Genomic DNA, 13,717 nt, shown 5'->3' with positions numbered 1-13,717 from the left:
AACCCTGGGATATGCAGCCCAGAAAAGCTGCTAAGAGTGTACCTCCTAAATACATGACAAGTCAGAGAAAGTTCTGACCATTAACAGGGAAGTGAGGACATTTAAAACAGTTGGAAGAGCAACAAGGAATGATATTTATCTCTGAAAACATTAGCACACGAAAAGGGAACATTTTTATTATCTCCTCATCTTTCTGTAACAGATTTTCAAGAAGAACAAAACATACCCCTAGCGTCATTGTTATTAAAAACTTTGGCTAGAATAAGGAGTAAGAATCTTATTTTGTTCTGCTTTTCCTTTGACACTTCACAAAGCTCTCCTACTACAGAGTTAAGTATACATGAATGCCTACCATGGCAAAAATAATCAGCACAGTTCATGACTTTGGCTTGTCTTTGTAAAGCAGTGACACACAATATTTTAATATTAAAATGTTTTAATGCAGTTTTAACATTAATGTTTATTTGAAAAATTTTAACAAGCTAGGTATTAAAAAAGGTTGTACAACTGAACATCTCTTACACTCTCATTAGGTCATTTAAAATTTCACATCCCCAGGCACAGTTTCACAGACACTAAAAACTACGCCAAGCTGGTTCTGCTGCTGAAAACAAAAAAAGCTACCTCGCCATTTAGGCAGGAGAGACTGAGCAGAACTTTAACGGGTAGAAGCAGCTAGGTATACTGCACCCATCTGAAAAGGAACAAGAGGCCGGTGAAGCAGGAAGAAAAAAAAAACCCTAGGCATCCTGAGTTGCATATCAATAAGATCAAAGATCCTTAGATATGGGGTTAAAGCCCATCGTGTAAACCACCAGGGTGGCTTAGGGGTATCATCTAACAACTAGCTCTTACAAAAAAGGGAAGTCCTCCCTTCCTTCTCTTTTCCCCATTTGTTCTCATGATCCTGTTTGATGCTTCTCCTTTAGCTGGCTAAGCCAATTCCCTCTGGGGTTATAAGAGCATCACTGAGAGCAGAGAGGAACAGACCATGTGTCCAGAGCTGAGCAACATCGCCTCCTCTTCTTAGCTAAACTAAATTGTCTAAGATGTGCCATCAAATCACACTCAGGACATTAGTTTTAGGGTTCTGGGGTTTTTTTAAAACATTCAGTTAGCATTTTAACACATGCACAGCTTACTGTTACCATAATAACAGAATTAATCACACTTATGCAGCTATGGCTGCGTAACCGTGTCATTCACCAGCATCTGAGATCAACAAAACCTTCTGTATTACCATTTTGGTAACTTGGACACATGGTTTGCCTTTGCTGTCTCACATTCATTGTTCAATATGCAGCTTAAGTGGTCTTGTCCTTTGAGATAGCTACTGTAAAAAACCCAAACATCAATACTTACAGTTCCAGGCCTTGTGAAGTCAATACTATGCGCTACACTCTGTCTCATCTGATTGCTAAACAAGCGAACACAAACACTTTGAAGATACTCTGGTGTGATCTAAAAATTAGGAAACATAAGGAGAGAACATGATTATATAAAACATACACCTTCTACCAGACAAGTGTTTCTATATTAAAGGTTGTGGGGGTTTTTTTGCTTGGGGTGGGGTTTTGTTTGTTTTTTTTTTGTTGGTGGTGATGATTTTTTTTTTTTCTTAAGAGGGTGAAAAACCACACACCTGAGACTTATCGATGCAAGTACAGGGTATATAGTGCAACTACAGTTCTGTTCAGAAATTAAGAAAATGAAACTCTTCATCTGGGAACAGTTATGCTATTCCCAAGAATAATGCTAAACACTTTCAGAACGTCTAGAAGAAAAACAGAATTTTTTACACCATACAGATTTTCCTCAATCAAAAGGTCAGTTCTCTAACAGTAAGTATGAAGCAGTTTTGTGCTTTAGACTCATGCAATGATACACCGATGTACTGCCTAGCTAAAGAGCAGACCTTACACAACTGCCTTGTACAGCAGGGAGAACAAATACAAATCACACAGTATAGCACTGTGTTTCAATGCAAAGCACCTCAGCAGGCTTAGGTTTTTTGTTTTGGGAAGGGTACACCACAATAGAACTGCCTCATTTCCGAACAGTTATTAGCTTCCCCAGAACAGAGGTGAGAGGACTGAGATTACAGAAACGGGAATGGGGACACTTCTGATACTCTCAGACCTATAGCGAGACGACAAAACCCTTCAAATTCAGAATGCTGTAAGTTCAACATGATGTTATTCAGCACCCAGCTCCACTTTGTATTTGGAAATGACTGAAACCAAGATCCATAATGAAAGAGCACCCTCAGCTGGACACACTTGGGAAGGAGCAAATGACTGCCCAGCACAAGGCTGACACGGGAAATTAAACAGCCGCAGCAAAAGAGAACCAGTGCCTGGCTCCTCCACCGCAGGAGGTAAGAGGATATCACCTTGGAGAGCACTGGAGTGTGACATGGGAGGCAGCAAATGAAGGACTATGTGTTTCTTATTGTTATCCAAGCTCATGTGAGCAGATGCCTTTCCTCATCAGCTGTAAAGCAAAACCCACAGCTATAGGCAAATTCTTCCCTGCAGTGCTGATGTGAACAGTGATCGCAGACGCAGAGTAACAAACCACAGGATGTTCACACCAAGGACAGGAGGAAGGTACGTACTGACTTGTCAGCAGGCAGCACAGGAACTCCCAGGTCATTCTCCCTGCTAACAATTCTCAGCTCCTTCAAAAGCATCTAGAGACCCCTAACATCTGCCATAAGAATAATCTCCAGGCTATACAGAAGTTATAGTATAGAGGCATAACCGCAGAGAAGAGGGGAAAAAGGATGAAGCATAAAATAATCTCTGTATAAAAAATACCTACAAGAAAGTCATACCTTCTCCAGTCACATACGTGTTGCCCGTTTCACACAGTAAATAACTCATTCATTCCCACCCCAGTTCCCTTTACCAATTAAATGAACAAGTTCAGCTTAGCAGAACAAAGAGGAAAGCTTTTCCTCAACAAAATTTTGGATGAGAAGATTGTTTCCACCACAGCGCAACTTAAAACAGACTTGGCAGCAGTTTTAAATACACCACAACCTCTGATGGGCTGGATTGCAGTCAGTAATCACAGAAACACCCTCCGATCACTGCTGATGCCAAAGCTCAAAAGGGGACTGTCACAAGAGATCTGTCTTGTGAGATGGTGACAGTTTCTTCAAGATTTCTGAGCCAGCACAATTCAACCCATCTTCTGCACTACCTTTATCCTGGTACGCAGGCACAACAGAAGAACCTCTCATCCTAAGTGCTGTGTTTCACTAGTAAAGAGACACTGTACTTACAGAAACGCTCATGACTACAAAGTTTAATTCACATTTTAGTGGCATTCTCTCTCCATTTTCTCGGGAAGGGGGGAAGCAAGTACACATCTGAGTCATCTCTTACCATCCTGCCATTGACTGTGGCCTCCAAGGAATCCACCAGCTCTGCAGTGACCCCAATGAGATTATGGTAGTCTGCCCGCATTTTGTTAAATCGTTTCAGGTAGGTCATGGTCCTGTGCTCAGATTCCACCAACTGTTGATGAAGATGTTGCAACGTTTCTGTCAAGAGAATAATAAAAAAGAAATAATGACAAAAGAACCCAAAAGCATTTTTACTGCTCTGAAGGGACAACATCAACTGCTGCTGTGGAACTATTTTATCCAAGGGCTGGAATTTCACTGCAAGGATAATTCCACACTACTAGTGTGACTTCATTTCATCCCAACAGCTACAAGTATTTATTTTGCCTTAATTGCCCAAATAAACAACTGCTTAGCAGTTACAGCGCAGTACAACTACTGGACAGTAAACATGACTGAATACATTTGTGAAGACCTCTTTTAAAGGTCTGCCAATACAAGAAATTCCATGCTATCAGAGACAAAACAAGGCTGGAGGCATCGAATCAGAACATATAACAAAATGCAGCTCAGACTTAGTTAACTGAACCTGCTACCTGCAGATGAGACTCATGCACCATCTGTCTTCCACATTCACTAAAGTAACAGTGAGTAAGGAACAGTATCACACAGAGCAACTGGAAAGGTCAAGCTGGCACTTCAAAGATAATACAGAATGACAGGACCCAGAGATTCATGTCAGTGTTTGTTAGATTACACCGTGAGGCTGGGTGTTTTCTCCAGTTAATTTACAGAAACAGGCCACTGATATTTGGGTTATGTAGTGCTTTGCTTAAAGTAAACACTAAGTTTATCAGCCAAGGAGTTACATATACATAATTCCACAATAAGCTTTTCTCTCTAAGTGAGAGGTTGGTCATTATCCTTTCCAACAACTTACCTACACCTCAGACATGCTCCTGAACTTGTGCTTGCTCTGTCTCTCTCATCTCAGCCCACCCTCACAGACTTTGCTAGAAGCACCGACTCTGGCCAGGCTGAGTTTCTGCATCCAACACAGCAGAGCCCTCACCCGGGGAGCTGCAGGTCCCAAGAACTGCTGGCAGACACCAGGGCTCCTGGGGTGACACTGAAACCTTGCTCTTAGGAGAGGCAGTAGTTGCCTTGCCTCTTTCTTGCTTTCCATAAAAATTACTATCCATATCCTAAACTGACATCTTTCCACATTAACGGTCGTTCAGACTACAGCACATCTGGACGGACGGGTAGGTCACACTGCACCTTCTCTTGTGCAGCGGGCTGACACACTTCCTCCACTCTCTCCTTTCCCAAACTGGTGGAAGAGTGGCTGGGAACTCATCCACAGATTTGTAACGAGGCAGTGAAAGGGACAGCAGCTGAACACTCTTCCAAATACTTCACTCCCTCCATTCCTGTTAGCACAGCGGGCACACAGAGGGTCTGAAGCTCCCTGTGCAAGATGACAACCATTCTGCAATCCCTCCTTCAAGCCAAACTGAAGGCTTTGGAAGTCATACAGGTATTAAAGTTTTTACGTAAATGGGTAAAAAGCCAGACTGTAGCAGGTTAATCAGGAAAGGTAAAAACACTAACCTCCCCAGGACACCCTCAAGAGCATATATACCACCCCACCCGGACTTGAAGTGCTTCAGGGTGTCAGAGTGATGACTGGCGACTATTTACAAAGGGCTGTTTTCAGGACTCTTTGCCATATTGGTCTTCATTCATGCGTTACCTATTAAATTTTTTTGCGTTTCTCCTTCACTGATAAAATAAACATTCTCCAACAGCGAGTAGGTACTGTGGATAGCATGTGGTCTGAACAGCATACTGCAAAAATAACTTCTCAGATCCAAAACTTTCATACAAGACAGGCCTCAAGTAACCTTCATGAAAAATCCAAACCAACTCAGCCTCCAAGGCACGTGACAGACGTACAAATTAAGGCTGACCTGCATGGATTCAGCACCAGGACAGTCCCTGTACTTGCACAAAGAACAGAAACTGTTCAAATAAAAAACTAATTAGGTCCAAAATAATTCAGGCCCAATCATGCACTTATTTCTTTTTAATCAGAGTGTGGAATTAACGTGTTCAGGAAAGTACACCACAAGGAAAAAGAGTAACTTCTGGAAAATACACAAAGATCTTTCTATTATTCAATGAAAGTCTAATGCAATACAAACCACAAAATAACAAAGAAAATACCTGGAATTCACAGTGGGACATTAGCCTAAATTTCTCCATAATTCAATCTACAAATAGTAAATCCTCAGTGTAAAATTACAGATTAAAATAACTCATGAGGAAAAGTCATTTTAGGAACCCAGCTGGGCTCATACAAATCCCTACTGACAAAGTGAACATAGAAAGTCAAGAGAAAAAATGAATGCAAGAGAGCTGGGAACCTAACTTCTATTTATTGAACTGATTTTTTAAAGGCATAATAATCTTACAGAATATCCTTACCACATCTCAGCGTTTACCTTTGTTGCACTGTCCGTTCTCCTTCTGTTGTACGAGTAGGAGCAGTTCAGGAAAACGTGCATCCTTTCAGTACGTGTTAAGAGACACAGAAACCAACTGGCAAACCCAACCAAGCCAAATATTCCTACTGTCCCAGGCAACAGCCAATGCTCGATGCTTCACAGGAGAGCAAGAATAAATGAGTTAACAATAAATGCATAAAAATCTCATAAATACACAATGTTGCATAGAGACTTGAGACTTTTTGCTGACCTTTAAAAGATACTAGATCCAGCCCTGAAGTATAAGATACGGTAACTCCAGTCTAAATGTATTAACACCAAAATCAAAAGTCAAACCACTGATTTTACATAAGATACATGCAAATATTTTAGGGCAAGCGATGCCCTAAGAAATATTCAGGGTCAATTAGGATCCGGTCCACTACTCCATAAAGAGGAATAAGCAGAGAGAAAATTTCTTTGACTGTTCTATGCCAGACTCCTGTCCGAACACCTGTAACATAGGAGTGAAAGCAGTCTTTCGATCACTGCTCCCCATACTGGCAAATGGGCAGGAATGGAACAGAGGGAATATAATTTCCAGCTCGTCATTCAATACCACCGTAGGAAGATGTTGCTCTAGAATAAAATAAGATATAGCAGGAAAAGAACTTTCAACTTCTCCTGTTTAAAAAAAAAAAAAAGCCAGAAACAAAGACTCCAACTCAGTTCTCTCTACCTTGCCCTTAAGAGTGCTGGCCAAAAATGGAGAAGATAATTAGTCATATAGCTAGTTAGTTTGCAAATTAGGCCTGACAACACAGCTTAAACAATACTGTTAGAAAAACAATACAGTTGGAAGCGCAAGCCATTTAGTAAAACAATAATTTCTGGAACTCTTAAAAGCCCTGGAAAACTTTCACCCTGAAATGGCTAATTAAAAAGACTAACAGCTTTGCAAATAATAAGTAAGAAGCCAGGTCAGGTCGGTGCCTTGGGTATCCTGTACTTTATACATGGAAGCAAAGAATAGTCCTATGATAAATACGCTGTTTCATATGCACCTATACATTGTATTTACATAACTTTTTCGAAAGGTTTTTTTGAATGTGGACTATAAACAATGTTTCCTATCATAAAAACACAGAATTGCAACATTACTGCAATTCTGTAATAAATCTTAGCAGCACACTCTTCCAATAAATGACACTGCCTTGTTATAGTAATTCTAATTATCTTCCAAGAGTTTTCTCAAAAGGATACAAATAAGTTGAGAAGCCGGGGAGCCTGTCTGGCTTTGAGAGTCAGAGACAGGAACTTTTCTAATCTTGTCCTTAAATCCGATGTCCAAGAATCCTTGAAAAGAAAAACAAATGATGGCAGTTGTTCACCAAATATGTACACTCTGCTGAAAGTAGTTTGGATCCCAGCAACCTTCCACTAGTAAACAAGGCAGCCAGCACCCTATTGAAAAGATTTTCCCTCCGCTGTTACTGAAGTGAATGTGCTTGCTAGCTAACCATAAAAGTGCACAGAAGTTAGAAGAGAGTTCAGTATTATTCCTAGACAAGAGTTCTAAAAACACGATGCAGCTTTATTTCAAGGGTAAAACTATCACATCGTGTCGGTGCCTTTTATGCACACGCAACAACTGCCCCTACATTAGAAGTCCCTTTAAAATATAAGCAACTTGAGAAAAAGATAAAGATAAATATGAATTTTAAATTGTTGAAATTGACTATGAAATGAATAATTTTCCATCACTCTGTTTTCAAAAAGTAACCACTGTAGTCATCTTTCACTCCTAACACAAGCTGGGAATTGTATATTTTGTCAATAACTGTTGCAAGCATCATGACATGACATCAGTGAACAGGGTACAACATTTCTAAAATAAGAATTTGGAGAAAAACAACTCACATACGAAAAACAAAAAATAGACAAACGTATCAGCCACTAACTAGAGTGCTGTCTTCTGTCTGATATACTGTCTTATAACCACAGGAAAATAATAGTTAAGGAAAAAAGCCAAACTACACCTAAGTAGTCACCGAATACTCATTTCTTGTATTTCAAACCTTCAGTTAAACTAGTTTCTGCTGGACGAAAAGCTAGCCAGCAGATGAAAAAGCAGTATTGTACAACAAGTAGCAGGAGCTTCCTAAATTTACTGCTGTATATGTGTATGTTGCACAGTTCAGGTTGGCCCTTATTTCACCATGCTGGAGAGCACACAGAATTTACTGGCTGCATTGACCAATCCAGTGCTCAGGCAGCAGTGCACCGCAGTACGCTGTATATTACCAAAGGAACCATGTCTCCTACAGAGAGGAGTGTATATTATTTTTCAAGATGTATTACACAAACAGACAGGAACTCCAGCTATATAAAGCATCAGACGCCTGAGAAAAAAAAATGCCATAAGAACACTGCTTAGTAGACTAGTGACTCACTGTTCTTTCTCAAACGTAAAACAATCCGTGTTTCAACACTAACATGGAATGAACTGTACAATTCCCACAAGAAAATATGAGTGACTGGACTACAAGCTTGGACACTGGGTTACTATGAATAACCCTGAAGATCTCGTCTTAGATAAGGCATTAAAAAAAAAAAAAAAAAAAAGCTGGTAAATATAAAAAAGAGCTGTCATATCCCATCTCTGAGGTCAACCAGCACATCTCATTTATAGCTAGTCTCAAAGGAAAATGGCAACATATGCCTTTTTTTGGTGTTAAACTGGAGCTCCTCATCAGCTGGTGCATCCAAAGTCAGCCTTAGGGCAAGTATCACTTGAGCTCTGATTTGATATCAAAAAGCGTGTGGCAGCAATGCAGGCTGAAGAGATCTCCTCCCACCACAATAGCTGCCCGCAGCTCCTCAGATAAGCCAGCACAACTATGTCATGGGATGGTGAAGCATTTCAAGCTTATAAGCCTGCAAAATATTATTTATATTTTACACACAAATTTGCGTGTGGGAACTGCATACATACACGTTCACAGGCAATAAAGCAGATCAGTTCCTCGAGCCAGTCCAAGTGCAACCACATAACCAGCCATTTCCAGCATAACCGAGAGGATGTTAAGCACAGTTTTGCACTGCAGGAACAAGCTGTCAGCAGGTGAAACGGTGGCTGTACCTTCCCCCCAGGTATTGCCACCAATACTTTGAAACACCAAACCACAGCTCTGGACATATCTCCTAACCATCCACCTGCACGGTGCCCAGAACGTAGGCAATGTAGAAGTGTTTTATTACCATTTCATCGATAGAATAACTGCAGACCATCATCACATTGACAGTACACCTGCAAATGAGATCTGTTTGGAAGTTCAAGCACATTAACCTTTACGCTCCCTTCTCACCTTACACATGCAAGCCTACGAACTGAACTCCGAACAGCCATTCAAAGGCAAGGGCTAAAACATACTCCACCAAAAAATTAACCAGGAGAAATGCCTGTAGCAAGAGTCACCAAACCACTAAGCACAGCTATGTTCTTCCAGCATTTTTTTGGGGGGCGAGGGGGCGGGGAAGAGTCTCAGAACACAGACAACACTGACTCATTTTCAGTTACAAAATTACTTATAAGCTTGACTTTCTCTTTTCCACATTACATGAAACTGCTTCAGTCTCCTTATGCCTAGCTCTCATGTTTTAAATCCCACTATCCAGACTCGGACAGCGGGGTTGGGCAACAACCTCAAAGCAAGCATGTAGACTTGGAATTACTATATAGCTATTCCCAGAAGCACATGTATTTCAGGGTTGTGTGGAAAGGAAGGAGAGGTAGCAATTGTTATTTATGACATAAAGCCAGCATATCATTTAGGACTCAAGTAAATATAAAATATATTTAAGACGGTACTCCATTATCAATAGCACACTCGCAACCCTTCCTCCATCAACTCTGTGTTCTTTTTTGATTGTACAGTTTCTGTTACACAGAACAAGAAAAGTGATTACCAAACTAAACGTCATTCAATATCTATCACCCCAGGAGAAAAGTCATCATAAATACCATCTCTGCAAAATAGATACTTACCTGGAAAAGCTCTTCAAATGAAGGATGGGTCATGGGGTTTGGAACAAAAGGCAAAGCATAGAAGGGAAGAAACTCTGTAGTTTGACTCAGTGCAGCTCCTTTTGTTTCCAGGTATGCCTTAAAATGAGAAATCCTTTCCTCAAGTTCAGCTTTGTCCTAGGAAATAAAGAAGTGTTATTTGCTTAGAAAACGACCACTCCGAATGCACCGTAAAGCTGGCAAATATAAGGAGAGACCTAAATATATTAACATCAAGTTTGAAATCCCAGAATACTTGTTATGTAAAAAGCAGCATTTATTTAAGTAGAGAGCATTTTATCTTGTTTTCACCAATCAGAAAATAAAATCTAAACTGATGTTGTTATTTGTGTCATTCAGGTCCAACAAAAGAAGAGAGGGACAACTGCTTTCTGAATGTAAATTATTCCTGTCCACTTCAGGCTACATTTCAAAAGCAGAGTGCGATTTCCATATTCACAGAGAGGAAACACCTGCTTTAGACATGCTTTATTTCAGTGATAAACCTGACCTAGCAGATGGTGTCTCTGCCCCTGGCAGGGGGCTTGGAACTCAATGATCTTCAAGGTCCCTTCCAACCCAAACCATTCTATGATTCTATGAAATACTCCTGTAGCAGCTGATAGATGTAAGCAGGACCTACTAAGCCCTGGCTCATGTGGCTGACTCCACGTTACTTAAACGTTTCACCATCATGAAAGTCCCATGTAACAGACATTTTATTTTATGACAGCTTGGAATTGTTTTCAATATGATACAAAGAGCTGGTCAAGATTCAGCTTTCCCATTTTATCAGAAATGTTTATATTTCAACACATAGCTTCAGTCCAAACTAGAAGCTAATTAAGTGTTCTAAAGATTCTCCTATTGGCTACAATTAGAGTTGTGAAAGTATCAGCATGCTGGTATTTTCCAAATTAAAATATTTCAGAAGCTCCAAGATAAGTACACCTCGAAGTTCCATCTCTGTTCTTCACAATACAAGAGGTCTGGTTCAACTAAAATGCAGACTGCAGCCCCAAAACTGGATACATATTCTGGGAATTCTTCCTACTAAACATCCCATTATCATCCACACTAGAGACAAATAAATGAAGTAAAACAAACACAAGCAACTTGAAATTTGAACTGTGAACAAAACTTACAGGGTTTCCCATGGAGTGTTTGAAGAGGTAGGTGGCAAAGTGCACATGAAGATGGAACTCCAGCTTCTGAGCAGCCAGTTCATTGTCCTGGACTGAAGATGAAATATGCTTCTCCCAGAGCTGGAAGAAAACGTCCTGCTCACCATTTTCAAATGCTGCGAGCAGATCTTTCTACATGGGGGAAAAGCAAAAACCAAACATAGAAGAGCTACATTTTTTGAACAGTAGGTTAGTGAATGAAGAATTCAATTGCCATGTGAACACTTTGAATTAAAAGTTTTATCCAAAATCCTTCACCATTCAACTACCACATAAATATTGTCTCTCCACCTATCTCTAATATCTTTGAGAGCTGGAATCAACCATCAATACAAGAAGCAAAGCCCAAATTTTCAAGCATGTCGATCTGGAGGCCCACCTTTACCATAAGGGAAAAATAAATCCTTACAGTGTGTGAAAAGCAGTCTTATCAAAGTACAGCAAGCTAAAAACCTAATATGGTGTGAACCAAAACTACTGTCTTAAGTTCTAAAGGACTGGAGTCCTGCAAATAAAAAATCAAACTGGAAGGTTGCCACACTGAAAGAAGACTGCTAACAGACTTCTTCAAATAATCAAGAATCTGTGCAGACTCTTACAGTTCAGATAATCTCACCACTGTAATAATTCACAGGGTGGTTAGTGGCCTTTAACAGTTTTTAGTATTACTCAAAGTAAGTGTAAAATGACGCATTACCTGAATAGGCAAAGCTTTTGAATCTCTTGAGGAAACATCTGCTGCTTTAGGTAATGGCTTCCCTTTTGTTTTACATTCCTTTGTAAATACTTTCACTGTTTCTTCAAATTCAGCAAAATCCAAATACTATAAGACAAAAATATACAGGAACAACTTTTTTAAACATTATTAATGATCCAATGAGTGACCTATGAATTGCCAAAGTCCTTTAAACTTTCTCTGTAGCAGGGTCCATAAACCATAGAAAGGTTTGGGACCTTAAAGATCATTAGTTCCAACCCCCCGCTATGGGGGGGACCCCTCCCGCCAGCCCAGGTTGCTCAAAGCCTCATCCAGCTTGGCCTTGAACCCCTCCAGGGATGGGGCATTCGCAGCTTCTCCAGGCAATCTGGGCCACTGCCTCACCACCCACACAGGAAAAAATTTCTTCCTAATATCTAATTCAAAGCTACTGTCTTTCACCTGAAAACCATTACCCCTCGCCCAGTCACTACACTCCCTGATAAAGAGTCCCTCCCCATCTCTCCTGCAGCCCCCTTTAAGTACTGGAAGTCTCCCTGGAGCCTCCCCTTCCCCAGCCTGAACAAGCCCACCTCTCTCAGCCTGTGAGAGGCACCACATTTCATTTTGCAAACTCGATCTGGATACCCAACATCGCCACAGAGAACAAGAACGTTTACTTTCTTCACTGATAACATAAACAGTAGTAGAGTAATGATTAAGTACTTAAACCTCTTTTTATATTTGTTTTCTGAGATCCACAAAAATATTTAAGTTGTCTATGATTTTGCCATTTGGTAGACTCCTTAGGGAAGAAGTAACTGTTCAGACTTTCAACAGACAGCCTAGAGAAAGCTGGGCACAGTGCCGGCTGGCTGCTGCTCCTGATCACCCCTCTGCAGCACCGGCATCTGCGGAACCCTGCAGTAGGTTGGGCCACGCAAGCACACAAGGCAGGAGGGTAGGTTGTTGGTTTGGTGTTCAGTGAGGGCCCTAAACCAGGCTACCAACACAGTGTTGATCAAAGGAACAAGGCATCAACAAGCATCAAAGAGCACAGTTTGTGTTCTTTTTCCAAATCATACATATCCCATTTTGGACAATTTACCCAGAAGGCTGAAGCACAGACAGCCACAGAGGCACCTGCCTTTGAAAGTTTGCCTCTCACTGTTTTTTTCACAGGACCATTTCACACTTCAGAATATTTTCTGATTATCTCTTATGGGCAAAATCCCGCTTAGGCATTAAACCATTGAGATCAGTGGCTTCAGGACTTCAGCCTGGGCTCTGTCAGCTCTAAGGTATTTATACACCTCCGTGATTCTATACACGTGTGGAATGAGGTGGCAGCTAAGCTCAGTTTTAAAGATTTCACCGTCATCTCAGGTTGGACCTGAGCCCCAAAGCTGCCTGTGGATCTAATCAACTTAACCGCTCCTTTAACGAAAGCCTCATTTGCAATGAATAATAGATAATTCCAGGTTGATTTGATATTTGACTGCTAGCATTTAATGGACATCAAGCCCTTTGAATCTACAGAGCGTGACAGGAGCCGATATGATTTTGGGGTGCAGCAAACACTTGGCTCATTAGATAACTCCAGAATTTAAACCACAGCTGCAATGCTTGGCTCTGAATAAAAGCCTTACAAAATTTTGCCTTGCTCCCTTCAACCAACAAGAAAAAAGAAAAAAAGAAGAGGGGAAACCAACCTCTCTCACCAGTCCGAGTAACTCCGCTTCATAAGCCAACACGTCACCCATCGCTAAGCGCTGCTGCTACATCTCATCCGCTGATAAACCTGGAAAACTGGAAAGAAGGGCAGCGTTAGCAGACAGGCCAGCCAGGCACAGCCCACCGGCCACCTCCCCTCCAAACAAGCCGCGTGAGGAAGCCATCCCCCCCGCCAGGCACCTCCACAGCTGCTCC

At 41.0% G+C, this 13,717-nt stretch overlaps 1 protein-coding gene across 1 annotated transcript in view; it reads right to left on the bottom strand.

Moving 5' to 3' along the window:
• Positions 1-13,551, bottom strand: part of ARMC9 (armadillo repeat containing 9) — a 60,185-nt gene extending 46,634 nt beyond the window's left edge. Inside the window, exons 1-8 of the mRNA XM_010083721.1 lie at positions 13,501-13,551; positions 11,789-11,914; positions 11,053-11,223; positions 9,890-10,045; positions 7,105-7,197; positions 5,860-5,884; positions 3,393-3,550; positions 1,363-1,461 (exon numbers count right to left, since the gene is read on the bottom strand). Coding sequence (XP_010082023.1) covers positions 1,363-1,461; positions 3,393-3,550; positions 5,860-5,884; positions 7,105-7,197; positions 9,890-10,045; positions 11,053-11,223; positions 11,789-11,914; positions 13,501-13,551 — 879 coding nt within the window. The remainder of the gene's footprint in view (positions 1-1,362; positions 1,462-3,392; positions 3,551-5,859; positions 5,885-7,104; positions 7,198-9,889; positions 10,046-11,052; positions 11,224-11,788; positions 11,915-13,500) is intronic.
• Between the last annotated feature and the right edge of the window lie 166 nt (positions 13,552-13,717).

This window comes from Pterocles gutturalis, unplaced genomic scaffold (assembly GCF_000699245.1).
Source record: "Pterocles gutturalis isolate BGI_N339 unplaced genomic scaffold, ASM69924v1 scaffold6340, whole genome shotgun sequence".
NCBI classification, from domain to species: Eukaryota; Metazoa; Chordata; class Aves; order Pterocliformes; family Pteroclidae; genus Pterocles; species Pterocles gutturalis.
This window is presented reverse-complemented; position numbering and strand designations above follow the sequence as displayed.